This window comes from Phalangium opilio, unplaced genomic scaffold, assembly GCF_054372755.1.
Source record: "Phalangium opilio isolate 3A_F unplaced genomic scaffold, DU_Popi_V2 ptg000105l_1, whole genome shotgun sequence".
Taxonomy (NCBI): domain Eukaryota; kingdom Metazoa; phylum Arthropoda; class Arachnida; order Opiliones; family Phalangiidae; genus Phalangium; species Phalangium opilio.
In genome coordinates, this window is record NW_028324207.1 from 4,813,359 (window position 1) to 4,839,524 (window position 26,166).

The 26,166-nt window shown below is 43.5% G+C and overlaps 2 protein-coding genes across 2 annotated transcripts; both read left to right on the plus strand.

The window, feature by feature from the left end:
* The first annotated feature begins 4,988 nt into the window (after positions 1–4,988).
* LOC149627445 (multidrug resistance protein mrp-7-like) lies at positions 4,989–6,478 on the plus strand. Its single transcript, XM_089851683.1, has 3 exons — positions 4,989–5,261; positions 5,322–5,576; positions 6,446–6,478. Exons 1-3 carry the CDS (start codon positions 4,989–4,991, stop codon positions 6,476–6,478), a joined length of 561 nt encoding a protein of 186 aa, XP_089707809.1.
* Positions 6,294–25,892, plus strand: LOC149627446 (ATP-binding cassette sub-family C member 1-like). The gene is made up of 12 exons (XM_089851684.1): positions 6,294–6,721; positions 7,363–7,509; positions 8,208–8,328; positions 8,743–9,113; positions 17,281–17,448; positions 17,980–18,164; positions 18,346–18,455; positions 18,545–19,086; positions 23,910–24,109; positions 24,283–24,409; positions 24,944–25,713; positions 25,781–25,892. Exons 1-12 carry the CDS (start codon positions 6,527–6,529, stop codon positions 25,890–25,892), a joined length of 3,048 nt encoding a protein of 1,015 aa, XP_089707810.1. The 5' UTR covers positions 6,294–6,526.
* Positions 25,893–26,166: the final 274 nt, after the last annotated feature.

A 26,166-nucleotide genomic window follows, 5' to 3' on the forward strand; every position in this document is an offset into this window, starting at 1 on the left:
TGAAAATTATTCTCAAGCTCAAGTAGAGAAAATATACGCACCTTGACAAATTATATCAAGTAACGTTTCAAAAGGCGAAAATAGCCTTCTCTGTTTCTATTTCTCCTTATAGGATGTACCCACCAACGACGTTCCGTTCTAATTTTATGTTGTTTCTTTGTTATAAATGTCGAATGTTTTTCGAAAGCAATAGTTTCTTTTTAAGTAGAAGTAAACTAACGACAGTCGACGCCATTTTAGTTGTTTACTTCCGACCGAAAGGAAACTCTGCAATCTAGGCTCATGCTACCGCCCAGCTCGTATGTAAACGAAGGAGCGGGTGGAGCAGCGGGAACAAACGCTTTTGGCAGACGCGATTTTTAGGTGCGAGTAAAATATTCGACTTTCAACTTCTACTCTCAGCTTTAAGTAGGACCGTTCGCAAAGGCGCTTTTAGCTCAAGCTGATTGCTGAGTGAATATGCGGAGTTCGCTCTCGGCGTCTTCCATGACTGTTCTCAAAAGAGCTTAGGCGGGTTTCATATGAGCGTACGCTGGTAGCAGAGGCTGATTGTCGAAGTCAGCCTCGATCTATCGCTGCAAGATATATAGCTGATCAGCATTATTTTTTTTTCGTTTGCTAAAACCCACAGAAGCAATACCCATATTTATATTTCTGAAACTGTCCTATATTATCCTATAATTTCACGAAAGGTCCTAAATATCCCATACTTTTGACCTGTTGAAATTTTCCTATGGCTTAGCATCAAATTCATCAATATTTTGCTCTTTTATCGCGATCCTATTTGACTAGACACCTGTGTTCGTCCTCTATTTTCTTGACGCCAGTGATTCGATTCAAGAATCAGCGCGACCAAACTACTATTTATGTGAACGAATTCGCGGAAGCTGAAGCTGACGCCGTAAAGCAGACGCTTATTGAGTAAATTGGAAGCGGGAACTGCATTCTGTTCTATCAGCAATCAGCTTGAGCTAAAAGCACCTTTGCGAACGGGCCTTTTAATTCTCGCTCACATGTAAACGAGCCTTATGGAACATATGAACTTTATTTTTCTATAAAAATTCCTTGACAAAAAGATTATTTTCATACATAAAGAAATCAAGGGAAGATGATGCATCGTTTTGTTCACGCATAGTTCATTCATGGCTTACCAGGTAAATCTGATTCCTTTCACGCGTTCTCATGTATTGCGATTACTTGAAGTTTTTATAGAGCAGCTAATTGTATTCTAATTCTAACTTTCACACTTTTTATTTAAATTTTAAACGAATTGTAGCGCCCTGTGGAAAGGCTGGAAGAAAAACCTGGAGCCATCGGACGTGTACGACTTGAATGACGCGGAGCGAGCGCTAACTGTCTCGCGCATTTTCGAAAAACACTGGAAGCCCCAAGCTGAGACTATATTTGATGGCGATGAAATTGAAAGATTTTCGGAAGAACGAAATAGAACCAAATATCAAAGAGAGTCAATCACTTGGCCCTTGTTGAGGACAGTCGGGCCTTGCTTAATTGCTGGAGTGGTCTTTCAATTTCTGTCCGATGTAGTGTCTATCGGTCCTGCTCTTTTTACAGGGTAAATAATTTCACTTCAAAGGGACTGTTAAAAGGTCGGCGGACCGTTGAATTCTTTTTTAAAGACTCGATAATGACGTCACAATCCCTCGGGGGTGAGCAAACAAAGGTCTTCATTTCTTTCCCGGAAAATAGTTCTGAAGGAGGGTGATATGGAAAATCAAGTCATTCTTCTACTTATTATAAATCCAACCTGCATAGTGAAACATCCAAGAACTAACACCGAATTATTTTAAAACTAGAATTTGTTCGAAGTCTCAGGGATAATTATAAATAAGTGCCTCCGAGCAATCGTGTTTTGTTGACAAAATTCTCGTGGTATACTCAGTATCGAAAGAAATTTATTGCTCCCGATGTGACAATCATGGCAAAGAAACTTGGAGCATGCCACGAGAATTTTGTCAACAGAAAGGCTGAGCGTTATGCCATTGGCGGAGGTACTTATTTGAAATGATCCATGAAATTTCAAACTTATTGTTATTTTAAAATAATTCGTTGTTATTGCTTGGATGTTTCACTTCGCAGGATTTGGAAATTTGTCTAATAATTAATAGAAGAATTGATAAAAAAAATCACTTGATTTTCCTTTTCACCCTTCATTTAAGGCATTTTCCAATATTTGTGTTATTCAGTCTTTATCAGGCAGGTGATAAAATTTGGGCAATCGCAGCGCCTTTGCTATTGCTACGGTTGACGGGTCTCGGACACTCGGAAGTGGGGACTGGGGAAACGCTGGAGCAGGACGGTTCATAACCAATCACAAGAGAGATTAACCGGATGTAAGGGACAGCTTTACAACCATGAAATAATACCTCTTGACGCGTTTTACATCAGGTGCTGACGTTAGTGATTGGGAGGGGGGATTGCTTTTTTCAAAAAGAAAAAAAATTCAACGGTCCGAAGACCACTTTACAAACCCTTTAAAACTGATTCTAACCGGTACGCGACAATTTGGTCTCGCCGTTATGGTCTCGCCGATTTGGTCTCGCCGTTTTGGTCTCGCCGATTTGGTCTCGGGACAAATGGGTCTTGGGACAATTGGGTCTCGGGACAAATGGGTCTCGGGACAATTGGGTCTCGGGACAAATGGGTCTCGGGACAATTGGGTCTCGGGACATATGGGTCTCGGGACAATTGGGTCTCAGGACAAATGGGTCTCGGGACAAATGGGTCTCGGGACAATTGGGTCTCGGGACAATTGGGTCTCGGGACAAATGGGTCTCGGGACAATTGGGTCTCGAGAGAAATGGGTCTCGGAACCTAACTAGGGTTCGAAAATTACCGTAATTTTGGAAAATGGTAAATTACGCCGTAATTTACCGCGTAAATTACCGTTCATGGTAATTTACGAAAATTAAAAAATTAAATTATATTGATCGTTTTTAAGCTAAATAATGAAAATATCACTTGAACACAGCTATTCTTTTTATAGCATAGTGTTTTACAATATTTAAACACCGAGTTTTGATGTTTGCAGCTCAAAATACCTTTGAACAGCAACATCCACTTTCTTCTTCTTACCAATTTTGCGAATTTTTGCTATTTCACGTTTTTAAAACAAAATTCTAGAGAAGGGCCGATAACAGTTTAGTCAAATTTCGGTGCCGATATATCGGTTTAGTCAAATTTCGGTGCCGATATTGGTATCGGTATGGGCCCCTCTCTAGAAAATTCTAACAACTACAGCTTTCCAGCTAAAGCAAACGAACTCGACAACAAGAATAGACGAGAAAATCAAATTTCATTTCCTTAATCAAATTTTTCCCACGCTTGCCGTTCAACCTTTTATGACTTACTCATATATCATGGGAAGAAATAAGTGTGCATGCACGGGTAGAGCAAAATATGGAGCTTTAGGACCATTTTCCAAGTGTTAGAAATGAAAATTCGGTGGTAAATTACCATCGTGGTAATTTACCAGTGTAAATTACCACCGTAATTACCAGGGTAATTACCGTTTTCATAATTTACCCGAGAAAATCGTAAATTACAGTTACCCTGGTAAATTACCGTGTAAATTACCATGGTAATTTACCGATTTAGAACCCTAAACCTAACCCAACCCAACCTTGTTTGGAGGTAAGAAGATTATTTATATGAGTAATAAAAGCCCGCCTCTTACCACGAACAATTTATTAGCAATAATAGAAATATTTGGGAAAAGGTGTCAGATAATTAATATGAGCTATTTTGGAAAAGGTGGCAGATAATTAATTGGAGAATATTTTGGAAAAGGTGGCAGATAATTAATTGGAGAATTATTTTTGAAAAGGTGGCAGCTAACTATTAGGAGAATATTTTGGAAAAGGTGGCAGCTAATTATTAGTCGAATGTTTTGGAAAAGGTGGCAGCTAATTAGTAGGAGAATGTTTTGGAAAAGGTGGCAGCTAATAAATAGGAGAATATTTTGGAAAAGGTGGCAGCTAACTAATAGCAGAATATTTTGGAAAAGGTGGCAGCTAACTATTAGGAGAATATTTTGGAAAAGGTGGCAGCTAATTAGTAGGAGAACGTTTTGGAAAAGGTGGCATTTAATTAGTAGGAGAATGTTTTGGAAAAGGTGGCAGCTAATAAATAGGAGAATATTTTGGAAAAGGTGGCAGCTAATTAGTAGGAGAATGTTTTGGTAAAGGTGGCAGCTAATAAATTGGAGAATATTTTGGAAAAGGTGGCAGCTAATTAATAGCAGAATATTTTGGAAAAGGTGGCAGCTAACTATTAGGAGAATATTTTGGAAAAGTTGGCAGCTAATTAGTAGGAGAATGTATTGGAAAAGGTGGCAGCTAATAAATAGGAGAATATTTTGGAAAAGGTGGCAGCTAATTAGTAGGAGAATGTTTTGGAAAAGGTGGCAGCTAATAAATAGGAGAATATTTTGGAAAAGGTAGCAGCTAATTAACAGCAGAATATTTTGGAAAAGATAGCAGCTAATTAATAGCAGAATATTTTGGAAAAGGTGGCAACTAATTAATAGGAGAATATTTAGGAAAAGGTGGCAACTAATTAATAGGAGAATATTTTAGAAAAGGTGGCAACGAATTATTGGGTCCATTGCTTTTGAAAAGAAGGCAACGAATTATTGGGTCCATTGCTTTTGAAAAGAAGGCAACTAATTAGGTAAGCAAATAATCACGATACCAAATAATCACGATACCAAATAGTCACGAGACCAAATAATCACCATACCAAATAGCCCCGAGACCAAATAATCACGAAACCAAATAGTCCCGAGACCAAATAATCACGATACCAAATAGTCCCGAGACCAAAAAATCACGAGACCAAATAGTCCCGAGACCAAAAAATCACGAGACCAAATAGTACCGAGACCAAATCGGTGAGACCAATTAGTCCCGCGACCAAATCGGCGAGACCAATTCGGCGAGACCAAATTTTCCTGTTCCGGATTCTAACAGATGTTGAGGTTGCAAGTGGCTGGCCACGCTGCAATGTTTAAAGTAAATTTTGGAACCGACTCAACCAAGTTAACCAGTTTGCAAACTTTTGTCTACAGTTCCATTATAGATTACTCGACAAGTGAAGATCCTTTGTGGAAAGGGATTTTCTTCGTTTGCCTTTACGGTTTGGCCGGTCTTGCTCAATCTTTGTTACAAGAAGGCAGCGCCATTTTCCACACCAAACTAGGACTGAGACTCAAATCTGCCACCATGCACGTTCTGTACAAAAAAGTAAGTTAGTGTTATCGTGATGGTGGGACGCTAGTTCATTAATGAGTTTCGTCGAAGCAGACATTTCGTTTGACGAGCACCGATAGACGTGACCTGACAATGGGTGAAATACTGAACACAATGTACGTCGACACGAACAGATTCCAAATTCTGTCGCCGCAACTGGGCCTCTTGTGGTCGGTCCCGATACAATTAGTACTTTGCTTCGCCTTCATGTATCAAGAGCTGGGCTATTCAGCCTTTGCTGGTGTCATACCTATTGCCTTTCTTCTTCCACTGAACTATCTCAGCATCAAGAAATACAAAGAATTGCAGGTAAATATTATGAACTTAATCACCACTAGATCGTAATGGGAATCATACGTATAAATAAAAAACTATCTCCAGTAGAACTCGTCAATGAAATATTAACCCATGCAAAACAGAAGCGCAATGCTAGCTCTGGTTACATAACCACACTTAGCAAATATGTTGCCGGAGGAAAAAGCAAAAACGGAAGGCATTCTCCTCCATCGTCCGCACACGCGTCCTTGGTGGAAAATTATTTATCGAGCAAGGGCTCGAATAAACAAACTCCTCAAATATAGGCTCGAGCTTGTTCTGTAATAGATCGTTCTCACAGTGCTTACAGTAGCGACAGAAAACTCGGTTAGTACATTCAGGAAGGAGTAGAAAAAGAGCCGTATCGAGAGATGAACTTGAATTCTTCACTGCGAGCCTAAAGTGGGAGAGGAACTAAAATCGGTTCCCTGTCACGTGGGTTTCTGATTCTATATTGAATTACCCAAAATACTGTATAAACTAATTTAAAAAATCTCTTACTGACTGACCAACTTCAACCAAGATTCTCACGAGAGGGCAGTTCGTAGGGTAGTGCGAATTTGCGGGAAATATGATTCTGTTGCCACGTGATAAGCGATATTCAGATTTTACTTTTTTCAGTTGTGGGAGTTAAGGTGCGTGGTTGTCAGTCAAATAAAGCTTCAACACATCTTCACCTTCTCTACTCCTCCCTGGTACAAAAAGCACAGATGGTACAGCGTTAGCGCGATATGATACTAGTACCTATCAGTAAGAAGAGCAGATCGTACGCCGCAGGGTTTCTTGCAATTACCTAGATTCTTGGAGCTCGCCTGTTAAGCTACGGCAGTTCGCCTAATGAGCTTTATTTAGGGGAATATTAGCTTTTACTAGCCGACAATATCACCAGCTCCTAAGTTTCTGTGATTGATTTCTTTAATCATCTCGTTTATTAGACTGAGCTGATGAAGCAGAAGGACAAAAGAATGAAAATGATGAGCGAAATCTTGAACGGAATCCGTGTCTTGAAGTTGTACGCCTGGGAGAGATCATTTGAAAAAATCGTTCTTGAAATCAGGAAGAAAGAAATTGCACTCATGAAGAAACAAGGCCTCTTCGAAGGAATAAATGGAATTATATCTCTCCTCATACCGGTTTTGGTACGAACGTAAAAACTTACCAATGCCATAATGATTATAATCGATCAAGGGGGCACAGAGGTGTAGAGATTTCAGCACCGTGTTACTTTCTTCTTTGAGAGTTCGCACTCGATTCAAAAAGGCAGACGGCCCTGAAATGTCTACGTTTTATCAGGCTCAATCAGCGAGGAAATAAGACCAGAGTCGAAGTTGGTTTCACTCTTGGTCGTCATAGTGATTCTCTTCTCACGGACATTGTTTCTAGAGATGGGCCGATACCAGTTTTAACCGATACCGATATCATTCGATACTTGGGAAACCGATACGTACCGATACCGATATTTTACCCGATCCTTCGAATAAACCGATATTAAACCGATACCGATATATTAACCGATATCAATAAGAAAATAGATGCTATAATATATGTTGTAGAGATGGGCCGATACCGATCCCATATCGGTATCGGTACCGATATTTGACTTTAAACGATATATCGGTATTGCTTGAAAATGAACCGATATTTGTCCTTAAAAAATATCGGGTAGAAATATCGGTTCATTTTTAACCGATACCGATATATCGGTTAAAGTCAAATATCGGTACCGATACCGATATGGGATCGGTATCGGCCCATCTCTAATTGTTTCTAAATATTTCAGATTACAACACCGTGTTTCGCCATGTACGTATTAATTGACGACGACAACGTCCTCACCTCGAGGAAAGCTTTCGTCTCCTTTCAGTTGGTACGATTATTAGCGACGTCAATGTTTACGTTTGCTGATTTAGTAAATACCATAGTTTTGGTAAGAACGGTGTAAGGGAGGGTCAAAAGATAAATCTACTATTAGCATCTACTAAAAATTAAAACTGTTTTCCGATGAAAAAAGATTTGAAAATTTCTTGATTTTGGAAAATTTTAATATCTTTCTCATGTTTTGCTTACAAGCTCCCAATCCGTCACAATCAAAGTGAGCCTCGAGATGAGCCTGGTTTTAAGTGCAAAATTAGCGAAAGCTTCAACTGAGCCTATTTGTAATTTTTTTTGAGGCTATGAACCCCTCAAGGTTTGGTGGCGAAGCTGTTAGCGCTTTTGCCTCACAGCAAGAAGATCCCGGGTTCGATCCCGGACTGTGGCACCGGGTGAAAATCTGGAAACAAATCCTTCTGCGTAGAGTTTGCAAGTTCTCTCCCCGTTTGTTAAAAGGAGTTTTCCTCCGCGGTCTAACCCGGTTTCTCCTTTCCATCAAAACTTGCTGAGGTTAACGGTAATAATTAGTATAGGGCGCTGTAGATAGCTGTGGCATAGCGGCTAGCCACCACCCCTCTATGCATTTCAAAGGGACCCACCTGTTAACAAGCCAAAGGCTCAGTGTGGAAATCCCTTCCACTTTCAAAACAAATAGGTATTCTTTTATTAAAAAAGCCTGCAGTATTTTTCACGTTGACCTTCCCTTTAGTTAAAATATCTCAAAATGGCGCAAATTTGCTAAGTTCTTTACAGACACACGTATCGGTAAGAAGAATTGCAAACTTGTTGAGTCGTCGAGAAACCAAACATTACGTGAAGCAGATGGCTAGCGACGCCCAATATGGTATGCCAATTACGGAAGATGGATCCGCTTGTTAATTCAGGCAACTATTCTTATAAAAGCGGGAAAAGTTAAGCTGAAAATTAATCGTGGTTAAATGGTAGAAGCGCTAACTTGAGCGCTGAGAAAGAGGCAATCGAAGGAACGTCTTCACAACTTAACCCACCAATCCCGGGTTGTTGTGTAAATAAAATATGTTCTCCTAAAATATCAGGTTTACTCTCATGAAACCGCAGATCAAAAGGAATTCTGGCTTAGCACAATAATCAATTTTAGAAGGAAATCCCGTAAAGACTCAACTATCTCAGGCTTTTAAAGTCTTATTTGTAAATTAAGCTAATCAACATGTCGTACTTAAAGAAGCAAGCCTGAAGTCGCTTTCAGATTGTTTTAAAATATTTTTTACTCGCAAGTGTTTACATAAATTTACTTCTGTGAAAATTTCAGTTATTGAGATTATAAAGGGAACGTTTCATTGGAAACCGGAAGAGTCGGCTGGAGCGTCTCTTCGGGATATCAATTTGAAAGTGTCCCGTGGATCATTGGTGGCCGTAGTGGGTCCGGTGGGCTGTGGCAAGTCATCCCTCTTGTCCGCTATTGTTTCTGAGATGCAGAAGGTGGAGGGGGAGGTGAGAGTGGCCGGGAGAGTGGGATACGTCACTCAACAACCCTGGATACAGAACGCCTCACTCAAAGAGAACATACTCTTCGTCAATGACATGAACCAGGGAAGATACAACAACGTTATTCGCGCATGCGCCCTACAACCGGACCTCGACCAGCTACCCGCTGACGACGAAACGGAAATCGGAGAAAGAGTATGAATTATAATTTTCTTATTATAAAGTGTCCACCATTAGTCTTTGGCGGAACGTCTTTTTTCCCCTTAAGCACTTAAGAGAAATCGGGCTCAAGAGATACTTTTATTTGCCTAGTAGTGCCGATATGCCGCTCCCTTTAAAATTTTTCACACTTTAGGCCATGAGTATTCTAAGAACCCGAGAAATTCCTCAGAATTTAAGGAGGGAACAAACTCGAGTTAGGTGTTTTTCCAAATTTTAAGAAATGTTACCCTTAAAATAAATTTAAACATAACTATTGTTGACGTTTGACTTCTAGCGACTGATTCGAAGAAATTGATAAGAAAAACCGCAATTTCGTGAACCTTAGGTGAAAGCCCTGTTTGACGAAGGAATAGAGCATGGTGTTGATGTTAGAAGCCAATAAGTACAGATTGGTGTGTGTTTTATAGATTAAAATTATTATGGTTTAAAATTGCTGGACTATAATGCCTAGTTATTTAGTGGCGCTTCAGTGAGATAAAAATCGTAATGAAATACAATTTTCGGTATTTCTTTGAACTGCAAACGCGTTCCGGGAATTGCGAACACGTTTGTTCCGATTGGCCCACTGCGAGAGATTAACAAGCTGCCCTGGCAGAAAGGGCACTCGTGCTGGATATGTAAGATAATAAAGAAAATGAAACAATAGGGGCTAAAAAAAGCTAGCACAAGGTAAAAATTTCTTTACTAGACGTCATACCTCCAGTTCTGAGAGAGACTGTCTTAACAGTAGAACTCGTAGCAGACAGCTTATATCTTTAGAAGGAAAGCTAGCCTTTAGCACCAGCCCTTGCACCATCGCGCGCCTCAGAGTGAAGTCAAACCTTGCACCATCGCGCGCCTCAGAGTGAAGTCAAACCTTGCACCATCGCGCGCCTCAGAGTGAAGTCAGCCCTTGCACCATCGCGCGCCTCAGAGTGAAGTCAGCCCTTGCACCATCGCGCGCCTCAGAGTGAAGTCAGCCCTTGCACCATCGCGCGCCTCAGAGTGAAGTCAGCCCTTGCACCATCGCGCGCCTCAGAGTGAAGTCAGCCCTTGCACCATCGCGCGCCTCAGAGTGAAGTCAGCCCTTGCACCATCGCGCGTCTCAGAGTGAAGTCAGCTCTTGCACCATCGCGCGTCTCAGAGTGAAGTCAGCTCTTGCACCATCGCGCGCCTCAGAGTGAAGTCAGCCCTTGCACCATCGCGCGCCTCAGAGTGAAGTCAGCCCTTGCAACATCGCGCGCCTCAGAGTGAAGTCAGCCCTTGCACCATCGCGCGCCTCAGAGTGAAGTCAGCCCTTGCACCATCGCGCGCCTCAGAGTGAAGTCAGCCCTTGCACCATCGCGCGTCTCAGAGTGAAGTCAGCTCTTGCACCATCGCGCGCCTCAGAGTGAAGTCAGCCCTTGCACCATCGCGCGCCTCAGAGTGAAGTCAGCCCTTGCACCATCGCGCGCCTCAGAGTGAAGTCAGCCCTTGCACCATCGCGCGCCTCAGAGTGAAGTCAGCCCTTGCACCATCGCGCGCCTCAGAGTGAAGTCAGCCCTTGCACCATCGCGCGCCTCAGAGTGAAGTCAGCCCTTGCACCATCGCGCGCCTCAGAGTGAAGTCAGCCCTTGCACCATCGCGCGCCTCAGAGTCAAGTCAGCCCTTGCACCATCGCGCGCCTCAGAGTGAAGTCAGCCCTTGCACCATCGCGCGCCTCAGAGTGAAGTCAGCCTTGCACCATCGCGCGCCTCAGAGTGAAGTCGGCCCTTGCACCATCGCGCGCCTCAGAGTGAAGTCAGCCCTTGCACCATCGCGCGCCTCAGAGTGAAGTCAGCCCTTGCACCATCGCGCGTCTCAGAGTGAAGTCAGCTCTTGCACCATCGCGCGCCTCAGAGTGAAGTCAGCCCTTGCACCATCGCGCGCCTCAGAGTGAAGTCAGCCCTTGCACCATCGCGCGCCTCAGAGTGAAGTCAGCCCTTGCACCATCGCGCGCCTCAGAGTGAAGTCAGCCCTTGCAACATCGCGCGCCTCAGAGTGAAGTCAGCCCTTGCACCATCGCGCGCCTCAGAGTGAAGTCAGCCCTTGCACCATCGCGCGCCTCAGAGTGAAGTCAGCCCTTGCACCATCGCGCGCCTCAGAGTGAAGTCAGCCCTTGCACCATCGCGCGCCTCAGAGTGAAGTCAGCCTTGCACCATCGCGCGCCTCAGAGTGAAGTCAGCCCTTGCACCATCGCGCGCCTCAGAGTGAAGTCAGCCCTTGCACCATCGCGCGCCTCAGATAAGTCAGCCCTTGCACCATCGCGCGCCTCAGAGTGAAGTCAGCCCTTGCACCATCGCGCGCCTCAAAGTGAAGTCAGCCCTTGCACCTAGAGCTCGGCATTATCTATCCAAATTGGTGGATAACCGATTATTTATAAATAAAGTTGTGGATTATAATACGATTTAAGATGTAAGTTCTGTGGATAATTTTCGAGTATGGATAAAAATAAAATAACGTGGATAATGGATAGATAATGCCGAGCTCTACTTGCACCATCGCGCGCCTCAGAGTGAAGTCAGCCCTTGCACCATAGCGCGGCTCAGAGTGAAGTCAGCCCTTGCACCATCGCGCGCCTCAGAGTGAAGTCAGCCCTTGCACCATCGCGCGCCTCAGAGTGAAGTCAGCCCTTGCACCATCGCGCGCCTCAGAGTGAAGTCAGCCCTTGCACCATCGCGCGCCTCAGAGTGAAGTCAGCCTTGCACCATCGCGCGCCTCAGAGTGAAGTCAGCCCTTGCACCATCGCGCGCCTCAGAGTGAAGTCAGCCCTTGCACCATCGCGCGCCACAGAGTGAAGTCAGCCCTTGCACCATCGCGCGCCACAGAGTGAAGTCAGCCCTTGCACCATCGCGCGCCACAGAGTGAAGTCAGCCCTTGCACCATCGCGCGCCACAGAGTGAAGTCAGCCCTTGCACCATCGCGCGCCTCAGAGTGAAGTCAGCCCTTGCACCATCGCGCGCCTCAGAGTGAAGTCAGCCCTTGCACCATCGCGCGCCTCAGAGTGAAGTCAGCGCTTGCACCATCGCGCGCCTCAGAGTGAAGTCAGCCCTTGCACCTAGAGCTCGGCATTATCTATCCAAATTGGTGGATAACCGATTATTTATAAATAAAGTTGTGGATTATAATACGATTTAAGATGTAAGTTCTGTGGATAATTTTCGAGTATGGATAAAAATAAAATAACGTGGATCATGGATAGATAATGCCGAGCTCTACTTGCACCATCGCGCGCCTCAGAGTGAAGTCAGCCCTTGCACCATCGCGCGTCTCAGAGTGAAGTCAGCTCTTGCACCATCGCGCGTCTCAGAGTGAAGTCAGCTCTTGCACCATCGCGCGCCTCAGAGTGAAGTCAGCCCTTGCACCATCGCGCGCCTCAGAGTGAAGTCAGCCCTTGCAACATCGCGCGCCTCAGAGTGAAGTCAGCCCTTGCACCATCGCGCGCCTCAGAGTGAAGTCAGCCCTTGCACCATCGCGCGTCTCAGAGTGAAGTCAGCTCTTGCACCATCGCGCGCCTCAGAGTGAAGTCAGCCCTTGCACCATCGCGCGCCTCAGAGTGAAGTCAGCCCTTGCACCATCGCGCGCCTCAGAGTGAAGTCAGCCCTTGCACCATCGCGCGCCTCAGAGTGAAGTCAGCCCTTGCACCATCGCGCGCCTCAGAGTGAAGTCAGCCCTTGCACCATCGCGCGCCTCAGAGTGAAGTCAGCCCTTGCACCATCGCGCGCCTCAGAGTCAAGTCAGCCCTTGCACCATCGCGCGCCTCAGAGTGAAGTCAGCCCTTGCACCATCGCGCGCCTCAGAGTGAAGTCAGCCTTGCACCATCGCGCGCCTCAGAGTGAAGTCGGCCCTTGCACCATCGCGCGCCTCAGAGTGAAGTCAGCCCTTGCACCATCGCGCGCCTCAGAGTGAAGTCAGCCCTTGCACCATCGCGCGTCTCAGAGTGAAGTCAGCTCTTGCACCATCGCGCGCCTCAGAGTGAAGTCAGCCCTTGCACCATCGCGCGCCTCAGAGTGAAGTCAGCCCTTGCACCATCGCGCGCCTCAGAGTGAAGTCAGCCCTTGCACCATCGCGCGCCTCAGAGTGAAGTCAGCCCTTGCAACATCGCGCGCCTCAGAGTGAAGTCAGCCCTTGCACCATCGCGCGCCTCAGAGTGAAGTCAGCCCTTGCACCATCGCGCGCCTCAGAGTGAAGTCAGCCCTTGCACCATCGCGCGCCTCAGAGTGAAGTCAGCCCTTGCACCATCGCGCGCCTCAGAGTGAAGTCAGCCTTGCACCATCGCGCGCCTCAGAGTGAAGTCAGCCCTTGCACCATCGCGCGCCTCAGAGTGAAGTCAGCCCTTGCACCATCGCGCGCCTCAGAGTGAAGTCAGCCCTTGCACCATCGCGCGCCTCAGATAAGTCAGCCCTTGCACCATCGCGCGCCTCAGAGTGAAGTCAGCCCTTGCACCATCGCGCGCCTCAAAGTGAAGTCAGCCCTTGCACCTAGAGCTCGGCATTATCTATCCAAATTGGTGGATAACCGATTATTTATAAATAAAGTTGTGGATTATAATACGATTTAAGATGTAAGTTCTGTGGATAATTTTCGAGTATGGATAAAAATAAAATAACGTGGATAATGGATAGATAATGCCGAGCTCTACTTGCACCATCGCGCGCCTCAGAGTGAAGTCAGCCCTTGCACCATAGCGCGGCTCAGAGTGAAGTCAGCCCTTGCACCATCGCGCGCCTCAGAGTGAAGTCAGCCCTTGCACCATCGCGCGCCTCAGAGTGAAGTCAGCCCTTGCACCATCGCGCGCCTCAGAGTGAAGTCAGCCCTTGCACCATCGCGCGCCTCAGAGTGAAGTCAGCCCTTGCACCATCGCGCGCCTCAGAGTGAAGTCAGCCCTTGCACCATCGCGCGCCTCAGAGTGAAGTCAGCCCTTGCACCATCGCGCGCCTCAGAGTGAAGTCAGCCCTTGCACCATCGCGCGCCTCAGAGTGAAGTCAGCCCTTGCACCATCGCGCGCCACAGAGTGAAGTCAGCCCTTGCACCATCGCGCGCCTCAGAGTCAAGTCAGCCCTTGCACCATCGCGCGCCTCAGAGTGAAGTCAGCCCTTGCACCATCGCGCGCCTCAGAGTGAAGTCAGCCTTGCACCATCGCGCGCCTCAGAGTGAAGTCGGCCCTTGCACCATCGCGCGCCTCAGAGTGAAGTCAGCCCTTGCACCATCGCGCGCCTCAGAGTGAAGTCAGCCCTTGCACCATCGCGCGTCTCAGAGTGAAGTCAGCTCTTGCACCATCGCGCGCCTCAGAGTGAAGTCAGCCCTTGCACCATCGCGCGCCTCAGAGTGAAGTCAGCCCTTGCACCATCGCGCGCCTCAGAGTGAAGTCAGCCCTTGCACCATCGCGCGCCTCAGAGTGAAGTCAGCCCTTGCAACATCGCGCGCCTCAGAGTGAAGTCAGCCCTTGCACCATCGCGCGCCTCAGAGTGAAGTCAGCCCTTGCACCATCGCGCGCCTCAGAGTGAAGTCAGCCCTTGCACCATCGCGGGCCTCAGAGTGAAGTCAGCCCTTGCACCATCGCGCGCCTCAGAGTGAAGTCAGCCTTGCACCATCGCGCGCCTCAGAGTGAAGTCAGCCCTTGCACCATCGCGCGCCTCAGAGTGAAGTCAGCCCTTGCACCATCGCGCGCCTCAGAGTGAAGTCAGCCCTTGCACCATCGCGCGCCTCAGAGTGAAGTCAGCCCTTGCACCATCGCGCGCCTCAGAGTGAAGTCAGCCCTTGCACCATCGCGCGCCTCAGAGTGAAGTCAGCCCTTGCACCATCGCGCGCCTCAGAGTCAAGTCAGCCCTTGCACCATCGCGCGCCTCAGAGTGAAGTCAGCCCTTGCACCATCGCGCGCCTCAGAGTGAAGTCAGCCTTGCACCATCGCGCGCCTCAGAGTGAAGTCGGCCCTTGCACCATCGCGCGCCTCAGAGTGAAGTCAGCCCTTGCACCATCGCGCGCCTCAGAGTGAAGTCAGCCCTTGCACCATCGCGCGTCTCAGAGTGAAGTCAGCTCTTGCACCATCGCGCGCCTCAGAGTGAAGTCAGCCCTTGCACCATCGCGCGCCTCAGAGTGAAGTCAGCCCTTGCACCATCGCGCGCCTCAGAGTGAAGTCAGCCCTTGCACCATCGCGCGCCTCAGAGTGAAGTCAGCCCTTGCAACATCGCGCGCCTCAGAGTGAAGTCAGCCCTTGCACCATCGCGCGCCTCAGAGTGAAGTCAGCCCTTGCACCATCGCGCGCCTCAGAGTGAAGTCAGCCCTTGCACCATCGCGCGCCTCAGAGTGAAGTCAGCCCTTGCACCATCGCGCGCCTCAGAGTGAAGTCAGCCTTGCACCATCGCGCGCCTCAGAGTGAAGTCAGCCCTTGCACCATCGCGCGCCTCAGAGTGAAGTCAGCCCTTGCACCATCGCGCGCCTCAGAGTGAAGTCAGCCCTTGCACCATCGCGCGCCTCAGATAAGTCAGCCCTTGCACCATCGCGCGCCTCAGAGTGAAGTCAGCCCTTGCACCATCGCGCGCCTCAAAGTGAAGTCAGCCCTTGCACCTAGAGCTCGGCATTATCTATCCAAATTGGTGGATAACCGATTATTTATAAATAAAGTTGTGGATTATAATACGATTTAAGATGTAAGTTCTGTGGATAATTTTCGAGTATGGATAAAAATAAAATAACGTGGATAATGGATAGATAATGCCGAGCTCTACTTGCACCATCGCGCGCCTCAGAGTGAAGTCAGCCCTTGCACCATAGCGCGGCTCAGAGTGAAGTCAGCCCTTGCACCATCGCGCGCCTCAGAGTGAAGTCAGCCCTTGCACCATCGCGCGCCTCAGAGTGAAGTCAGCCCTTGCACCATCGCGCGCCTCAGAGTGAAGTCAGCCCTTGCACCATCGCGCGCCTCAGAGTGAAGTCAGCCTTGCACCATCGCGCGCCTCAGAGTGAAGTCAGCCCTTGCACCATCGCGCGCCTCAGAGTGAAGTCAGCCCTTGCACCATCGCGCGCCACAGAGTGAAGTCAGCCCTTGCACCATCGCGCGCCACAGAGTGAAGTCAGCCCTTGCACCATCGCGCGCCACAGAGTGAAGTCAGCCCTTGCACCATCGCGCGCCACAGAGTGAAGTCAGCCCTTGCACCATCGCGCGCCTCAGAGTGAAGTCAGCCCTTGCACCATCGCGCGCCTCAGAGTGAAGTCAGCCCTTGCACCATCGCGCGCCTCAGAGTGAAGTCAGCGCTTGCACCATCGCGCGCCTCAGAGTGAAGTCAGCCCTTGCACCTAGAGCTCGGCATTATCTATCCAAATTGGTGGATAACCGATTATTTATAAATAAAGTTGTGGATTATAATACGATTTAAGATGTAAGTTCTGTGGATAATTTTCGAGTATGGATAAAAATAAAATAACGTGGATCATGGATAGATAATGCCGAGCTCTACTTGCACCATCGCGCGCCTCAGAGTGAAGTCAGCCCTTGCACCATCGCGTGCCTCAGAGTGAAGTCAGCCCTTGCACCATCGCGCGCCTCAGAGTGAAGTCAGCCCTTGCACCATCGCGCGCCTCAGAGTGAAGTCAGCCCTTGCACCATCGCGCGCCTCAGAGTAAAGTCAGCCCTAGTACCATCGCGTGCCTAGGCGGAGGCGGAGTCTATTTACCCTTTTTTGTGGTTTCAACTAGAGTTCGTTCTGGTGGAGTCACCAAATAAGTGTTTACTTTAAAAAACTCAAAATCGGAATGAGGGAGATGAAAAGCCCCGAACACACGGTATTCCTGTCCGCATACATTGCCAAAGCTAGGTTAAGAGAGACCTTGAAAATAAGTGAGTTTTGTGTTGGAGGGAGGGCGCAAAATGGTATCTCCATATAAAAAGCATTCACGTGACAAGACGAAATTAAATTAACCCCTTTCGACCTCGTTTCTTCCACTGTTTCTCCCGTTTTTGCGCGCTTAACATAGTACTGTGGATCATACCGAACCCATGCCCAATATAATGTCTGTTTCTCTCGATGCTGTGGAAATAGACTTAAAAAAATAATGCGCTGTACTCGAAAACCAGTCGTAGCGACGTTTTATTCATAGTTCCATAGATGTGCTAGTAATGTGTTAGTTTTCTAATTTTACATGATAGGGTATAAATTTGAGTGGTGGTCAGAAGCAAAGGGTCAACGTGGCCAGAGCAATTTATCGTGATGACGATGTCTATCTCTTTGATGACCCGTTGGGGGCCGTTGACTCGCACGTTGCCAAACATCTCTTCAACGAAGTCATCGGACCAAACGGATTACTTCGAATGAAAGTAAATAACGCCACTCTTATACTTTGCATGAAAGCGCTTAGCATCCATTAATAGAGATAGGCCGATACCGATACCAATATCGGTATCGGTACCGATATTTGGCTAAACCGATATAACGGTATCGGAACATCTGTAGAGATGGGCCGATATTGATGACATATTGGTATTTGTACCGATATTTGGCTAAACCGATATATCGGTATCGATTTAAACTGGTATCGGCCCATCTCTATCCATTAATGATTGGTCGACATGTCTTTCCTTTAATTCCCGATAGTTGTTGAAAATGGTGGCACGGAAAGTAATCAGTGTCTTTCCTGTGTTTTAAACTGACATATACATTTTTATTTAAGCTGCTAAGATTTTGATTAAATCCCCGTTACTTCAATGATGGTGGCTCGCAAAGCAAATCAAAATATATTCATGCTATGAGTAGCGATAGCAAACAAAATCTAATGAGTAGCTTTTGAAAATTGCTTCTGTTTGGTTGTTCCTCGCTCACTCGACAAATAGCAATTCAATCTCTTACAGACGAGAGTTTTAGTGACGCACAACTTGAACTTCATCCGAGAGGTTGACGAGATCATCTTCATGAACAACGGACGAATCATCGAGAGGGGAACCTATGACAAAATCATGAGTCGTCAGGGAATGGCCAAAGATTATTTCGGGCAACACATGAGTGACATGAGCGACGGGAAGAAAGAGAAAGCCACGTGAGTAAATCTACACTTTTTACCGCCAATACGTCGCGTTAAGCTTCTATTCATTAAAGTAAACCATGCACTGTACAAAATAACCGAACGAATTTTATTGTATGTACTGTTTGTAGAGATAGCCCTTATTTAATTGATTGTTTCAAGTTGAGGACTTTTCGCTAATTTCCGAATTTTTTAGTACTTTGGATATAAAAACTGAGAAATTTCATCTTGCATCGAAAGGAAAAGCCTCAAATAAAGATGAGGCTAAACTCATGACTAAAGAGACGCTCAAAAAAGGAAAAGTATGTGATCTTTAAAAGTACAAGGAGAAATTGGCCTTTTCTTGGCTTCTTAAGAACATAAACAATCTACACACATTTTCCCTCGTGATAAAGTTTTTGCGCATTTGCAGATATCCGTATCACAATACAAACAATATTTTAAATCATATGGTATAACGTGGTCTGCGATCTTCGAAGTAACAATGATCAGTGCAGTAGTCCTTAATTTCGCGTCAATGTACTGGCTGTCTTTGTGGTGCGCGGATTCGAAGAAGGATTTTCAATCGAACCCAGACTTGAAATTAACCCGTATAGCGGTCTTAATCGTTCTTGGTCTAGGCCAAGCCATGTTGGCATTTATCGTTATACTCATGAACATCTTTTGTTGTCTACGAGCGGCAAACTGTCTACATGGGGTAATGCTCGTCAGCGTATTTCGTTCTCCCATGTCTTTCTTTGACACGACCCCGGTTGGAAGGATACTGAATCGTTTCTCTCAAGATATCGATGCCCTTGACCAGCAATTACCCTTAACGTTAGAGCTAACCAGTTGGGGATTGATATTTCTAGTTGTCTACCCTTTAGGAATTGCTGTATATTTACCTTTATTCATAATTCCCTGCATTGTTGTGGTCGTTGGATACCTTTTACTTCAGGTAAGAACTGAATTTCAGTCTCCATTCATAAGTAATTTTTCAGTATGACTTTTTTTTTTGTTTTTTTTTTTGTTTATTAGTACACTGTAATACAATTTCGTTACTCGCTTATGTAACGTACTCAAACCACCAATTTAAGTGAGACTTGTATATTGGTGGTGGGTTTTAGTCATAGTGACGTTAGGTGCTACAGCACTGACAGACAAATTTTCGAGGGGATTTGTAATTATTTGTTTTTCTTTTAAATAATTTGGAAAGTTTATTTATATATATTTTCTGTAAATTGTAATTTTAAAGTCCAGATTTCGAACTTTTTGTTATTTAATTTAATTTTAGGTAGAGGGTTAATTTATTTTTAAAATCATCAAATGATCTGGTAATTTTTATATTTTTGGGCAAATTATTATAAAGTGCGATTGCTAACGTGTTTGCATTTTTTTTGAGCAATAGTTTTTTTACCATTGGGATGGCCTTATTCAAATTAGATAAAAACCGGGTTTCAGCTCTATCTTCCATTGTTTCGGTTTGTTTTTCCTTTTGCACATAGTTTTTGAAATAGATTATTAAAACTGCTTTATGAAAAAGTTGTTTTAGGGGTAGGACATTTAGTTCCGTGTATATCAACTGAGTTGGGTAAATAATTGGTCTTTTAAGGCATTTCTTAATTGCTCTATTTTGAATTATTCTTATATCATTTAGGGTTGTATCATATGTACTACCCCAACAAATTATTCCATAGGTAATGAGTGACTGGAAAAGACTAAAATAAACTGATCTCAATGTTTTTTGGTCCAAAATATTGGTAAACTGGCTCAGGCTAAAGAGACTCGAACGAAGTTTTTTTTTAAGGAGAGTTATGTGGGCCTTCCATTTTAAATGTTTGTCTACCGTAACTCCCAGATAGTCTACAGTGTCAGATTGAATAATTTTTGGACAATCACAGGTATAATTTGTATTTAAACAGGTTTGATGTTCATGTAAATATAATTGATCCAATTCGGTTTCACCAGCTTTTGTAATAGAGAATGTTAAATGTTTGGATTTTTTTGGGTTTAAACTAAGAAGGTTTACGCTTAGCCAATTGTTGGTCAGCCATAAACCGTTATTGGCTTTTTTATAAACTTCAATCCATGTGTTGGCAGTATATATTAACATAGTGTCATCTGCATAAGCTATTGTATGATCAGAGTAGTTCTGTTCTATTAGTTCATTTATATAAATTGAAAATAAGGTTGGTCCTAAAATGGACCCTTGTGGAACCCCATAAGTGTATTTTTCAGGGTCACTTATTACTTGATTAATTTTTACTTTTGCTATTCTTTGTGAAAGATAGCTTTTAAACCAATCTAAAGGCAGACCATGTATACCAATATTTTGTAGTTTTCCTATTAGTTTGTCATGACTGACCGTGTCAAAGGCTTTTGCCAAATCCAAGAACACAGCAATTACTTTTTTTCCTCTATCAAGGTTTTCTACTACTGTACTATTGAACGAATGTAGAGCATCTTCTGTCGATAGTCCCTTTCTGAAACCATATTGGTTTGTCGAGAGGGGGCTAAATTTTTCCAGAAACTTGTCGAATTGGTCTTTTAGGCTTTTCTCAATAATTTTAGAAATTGTGGTAAGTACCGATATCGGCCTATAGTTAGAAATCTTAGTTCGGTCCCCATTTTTGAATATTGGGGTTATTAAAGAAATTTTACACGTTTCCGGAAATACACCAGTCGAAAAGCTTAGGTTAACAATATGTGCAAGAGGGTTACTTATATATGTAGCAATTTTCTTAAATAGCGAGGAGCTCTGACCGTCAATCCCGCAGGATTTAGTTGATTTTAAGGTGTGAATATATTTCAGTATATCTGTGGGGTTTACCGGGTTTAAATAAAAAGAGTTACCCTTTTCGGTGCCACTCTTTTGTTTAGTAATAGTTTCTCCTAGTGAATTCAAATCCCTTGTTCGAGTAATGTTTTCTGCCAAGGTTGGACCAACTTTAGAGAAATATTTATTAAATTCATTTGCAAGTCTTGGTGTCTTTGTCTGTACTGTAGTTCGTTTGTCCAATTGTTATGGTTTCCACCCCTTGTTTATATTTTTTATTAGGATTTCTTAGATCATTTATAATCCTCCATAGTTTTTTATTGTCTGTTCCAGCATTCCTGACTTTTTTTTCATAGTAGAGATTCCTCGTATGTTTTATAAGGGTATTTAGTTTGTTTCGGTAATTATTATATCGTATTTTTAAATCCGTGTTTAAAGGCTCTTTTAGTAGTTTTTTCCTAAGTTTATCTCTCGTATCAATACTTTTTATTAAACCGATTGTTACCCATGGATTTCGAGGTTTTTTCCTTGTAACCTCACTATGATTATTTATGCTTTCAATATTTTGTTTATATGGTTTTCTTGCTAGGTTTATGTAAAAATTTAAGTGTTCTGTAAATCTTGTACAAGCGTTATTCGCATCCTCTTGATTAAGAATGTTCAGCCAATTCTCAAGGGATAATAAAAAATTGAGTTTTTTAAAATTAATGGGTGGATCTATTGAGGTTGGAGTTTTAACGGCTTGGGGTATTTGTAGTTTAGAAAAGCCGACAATAATTGGCTTATGATCAGTAATTGAAGTGTTTACTATATATGAGCATGTTGATAGTCGTGCGTGGGAATTAACTTTAAGAAAAATATGATCAATACACGACGTAGTAGACTCTGTGGTTCTTGTTGAATCATTTATTAAACTTGTAAATTGGCTGGACGCAAGAATATTTAGGTATTCATCTGAGAAGCTATTTGTATTATTTTCTAGTATGTCAATATTCATATCTCCTACGATTATTACATTGGGGAGGGTTGAGTAGGAGCGCACTTCATTTTCAAAGGCTTTTAAAAAACTGGTTAAGTCCGAACTTGGTGATCGGTATATACATAAAAGGGTAAATTGGTACTCATTAATATAAAAGTTAAAGGTTAAACAATTAGAATCATGTATAACTATTTCCCGATGTTCAAAATTAATTTGGTTTGAAATAAAGACTACTAGGCCATCGGCACGGTTTTTCAAATTTTTTGTTGTAGATAATTTATAACCAGAGAGGTTGAAATGGCTAATTTCTAGATCTCTGAGCCAGCATTCTGAAAGGATTATTATATCAAATTTTTTATCCATTGAATCTAGTAATATGGTTAATTCATCAAAGTTCTTGTTTAAGCTTCTAATATTTAAATGAAATATATTAGTCCCGTTATTAGAGCAATATTCGTTAATTTTATTTTTTGAAATGTTCTTGCTTATACTATTCATTAAATATTTTAAGTATCAATAGATTTATTTTTCGATTTGATATTTTTAAGGTTTGAGTAGGTTCAATGTTCGTTGACTTTTTATGTTAATCGCTTGATCTCCTTCATTTTTACGTAGATAGATTTTACCGTCGGCTACCCAAAAGAATTCAAAATTATTTTGGGTGGCATATTGCTTAACATCATTAAAAGCTTTCGGTTTGTAGGCGTTAAATGTTCGTTTACAAATATTTTTTTGTTTTCAAAGTTTTTATGAAGGTCAGAGGCCAATAACCCTTGGCTTTTAATTTTTTTAAATGCGGTGAGATATGATGAACGAATTGCTTCATTAACAAACCTAATGGTTATAGGCCTAGGTCTAGTTGCTTTTTTAACCCATTTTGGGTATCGGAAGACATCTACAATATCTTTTTTGTGAAGAGTTACTCCAATTTCTTCTGATAGTAATTTAACGATTTCCCGAAGGTCTTCATTCGGGGTTTCCTTAAAACCAGCCACTTCAAGGTGACAGTTTAGCTGCATTTGTTCCAAATTTACTAGGCCTAATTCAAGTTGGTTAACTTTATCTTCTAGCTCTTTATTCTTGATTTTTAAGTCCTGGTTGTCTTTCGTAATATTTATTAAGAGGTCGGATTGCCTAGTCATTTCCTTTTGGAAATCATCTATTTTACTGGAGCAAAAATCTACTGTTTGTTCAAAGTCATTTAACTTATCTTCGATACTATCCAACTTGTTTAACTTATTTAGAATTAAACTTATCTGGTTAGCAATGGATCCAAGGCTTAGCTGCTGATCGTCTTCTTTCGGTGGAATTTTTTTACATGTTGAGCATTTCCATGTGGCTTTTTTTGCTCCAAGTTTTCTTAAATTATCCTCTGTTTTGAGTGCCGTACATTTCGCATGGTAGTAGCCTTGGCAATCTCCCGTACACATGATAATTTCTTTAGGGTTATCCAGCGTAACATTACATTTTTTACAAAGTCCACTCATTTTTAACCGTGTTTTCCGGAGCGCGATTTTCGTGCGACTGCTCTCCTCGAAAGTTAAACCTTGTTTTTTTCATTTGTTAATTGGCGTGTTTAAACACGGAATTCGTATCGATTGAGAGATCCTAAATATTTCGAGAGTTTATTTTAGGTCAGATCTTGAAAGTTGGATCGCTTCAACTGAGAATATTGAAAAATAGTAGACATACCAATTAACATTAAAAATAGTCAAGATGATAATCGACATTTCCTAATATTAACAGACATTTTTAGGTGATTTTTTGTAAACTTTTATTAAGCGATGGGAAAGAGGCCTTGGCGTTAAAAGTGTCCTAATTGAAACTTCACCACCAAGAACTTTCCCCGCGAAATTAAAATAACCCTAACAATGTTTGAAATATTAGAGCGCTTAATGTGTTTTGGCACTAATACATTTCAATAAAAAATTATTTGTCACTGCAAAATTTTCTAGAAGGCACGCACCTCTTCATAGCGGCACTTGGGATTTACTTCTTAAACTGTTGTTTTCCATATTTTTCGCAGCGTTTCTTGATGTCGAGCAACCGTCAATTCAAGCGGATAACAAGCTTGAGAAATTCCTTCTTGTTTTCGCACGTGGGCGGATCAGTGGCTGGCAGCACTGTCATCAGGGCGTGTGATGCCGGAGAGAACTTCGAAGGTCAGTTCCTGAAACTGATCGACGAATGCACTGCCGCTAACTACATGATGAACATGGCGCAAAGGTAATTTTGTAAATGTATCATTTTTTAATTGCGTTATTTTTTTTGGTTTTTGTTTTGTTTCGAAGCGACGGCTTAAGCATCGTCTACACCACATTTTTACCCTTGGAAGCAAAGCAAAGCTAGCATAGTGGCTACTCGTTTCTCCAATTCAATAAAATGCAATTTCTTTCCAGATGGCTGACAGTACGCTACAATATCTTGGGCAATTGCTTGATGTTTTGCACCGCAATATTCATAGTTTTGAGCAAAGGGACTCTGTCAGCTGATTTTGCGGGATTGATCTTGGCTAATGCTGATCGAGTAAGCGCTAGCAATAAAAACGAAGCGAGTCAATTAAATCAAAATCAATTTCACAAGTTAAAAATATCATCTGGTTTTTTGTTGAACTCATGATACCAGCGGGATATCGAACCGTTGCTAAAGTGACACGATACAAAACGAACCAATAGTTTTTGAATTAACGAAGAATATTTCGAGATTAAATTGTAGGCAGGAGTTTGAGTGGGACATTGATATATCGAAGCGAAGAAAAATATCGCTGTAAGCAAGGTTAGCGACGATTTAAGTTTAGGTTAGGTACACGGTACACTACTGCGATCAAAATTCTTTTTCAAAGGTTCGTAACTGAAAATGGAAGTTAACGTAAACGCTTCTAAAGAATGAAAACCCGCGATTATGAGATTGATAACATCTTAATTGTTAGACAATTACTTTTCGTCCCCATTTTTCACCAAAATTAAGGGTACTATGTTACCGCTTTTGGCTTTTCTGTCACGTGGAAAAATTATTTATTTTCTACAAATACAGAACAATTTTAATATTTTGATCTCACAGCTTCTACAGGCGATCAAATATTTTATTGCTTCCATTACGGGTTTGGAATCGAATGTCGTCTCCATAGAAAGAGTTGACGAATACTGTCGTTTGGAGTCAGAGGCCGAGTGGGAGAAACCAGAATCTCAACCCCCAGCTGACTGGCCTCAACGAGGCCAAATCGTATTCCAGGACTACAGCACCAGATACCGAGAAGGATTGGATTTGGTCTTGAAAGAAATAGATGTCAGGATTGAGGCCGGAGAGAGGGTGGGCGTGGTGGGGCGGACAGGCGCAGGAAAGTCGTCGCTAACGCTGGCGCTCTTCCGAATAATCGAGGGGGTGCGTGGTCAGATCGTCATAGACGGAGTGGAGGTTGAGAAGCTGGGCTTGTCGAATTTGAGATCGAGGCTGACCATCATACCTCAAGAGCCCGTTCTCTTCTCGGGCACACTCAGACTCAACCTGGATCCCTTCGGTCAACAAGACGACCAGCGACTGTGGGCCGCCCTGGAACACTCGCACCTGAAGTCCTTCGTTGCGTCACTTGAGCAGGGACTGGATCACCCCGTGGCTGAAGGAGGACAGAATTTGAGCGTCGGGCAGCGTCAATTGGTCTGCTTGGCTCGAGCCTTGTTAAGAAACACCAAGATTCTGATCTTGGACGAAGCGACGGCCTCTGTCGACATGGACACTGATGATCTCATTCAAGAGACCATCAAGAAGGAATTCGCCAACTCTACCATCATCACCATCGCGCACCGAATAAACACCATCTTGGACTACGACAAGTTAGTTTTCCTACCTATTAAATCGATGTTAAATGATTAACTAATTTGATACATCTTAACTCTTCAGGGTGATGGTTCTTGATCAGGGTCGGATTGTGGAATTCGACTCTCCAGATGTTCTATTGAGGAATGAACAATCGATGTTTTACAATTTGACCAAAGATGCCAACATAATCTAGATTACCTTTTAATTAAGCACCAGTGCCTTACGTTTAATTGTATGCATAGTCTAAGGAATAACTTTTATCATTTACCTACTTTATTAGAACGGGTTAAAACATTTTGATCCTTGAATCAGTAAAGCGTCATTAAATGATACGTTTATTTAAAACTATTGAGAGACTAATGAACTTCTTTTAAAATATTAGCTTCAATTAGACTTAAGAAATAAGATATAATATAGTATAAAATAGCTAACTCGTAATATTCACTAGAGCTTTTTGAAAAAATATT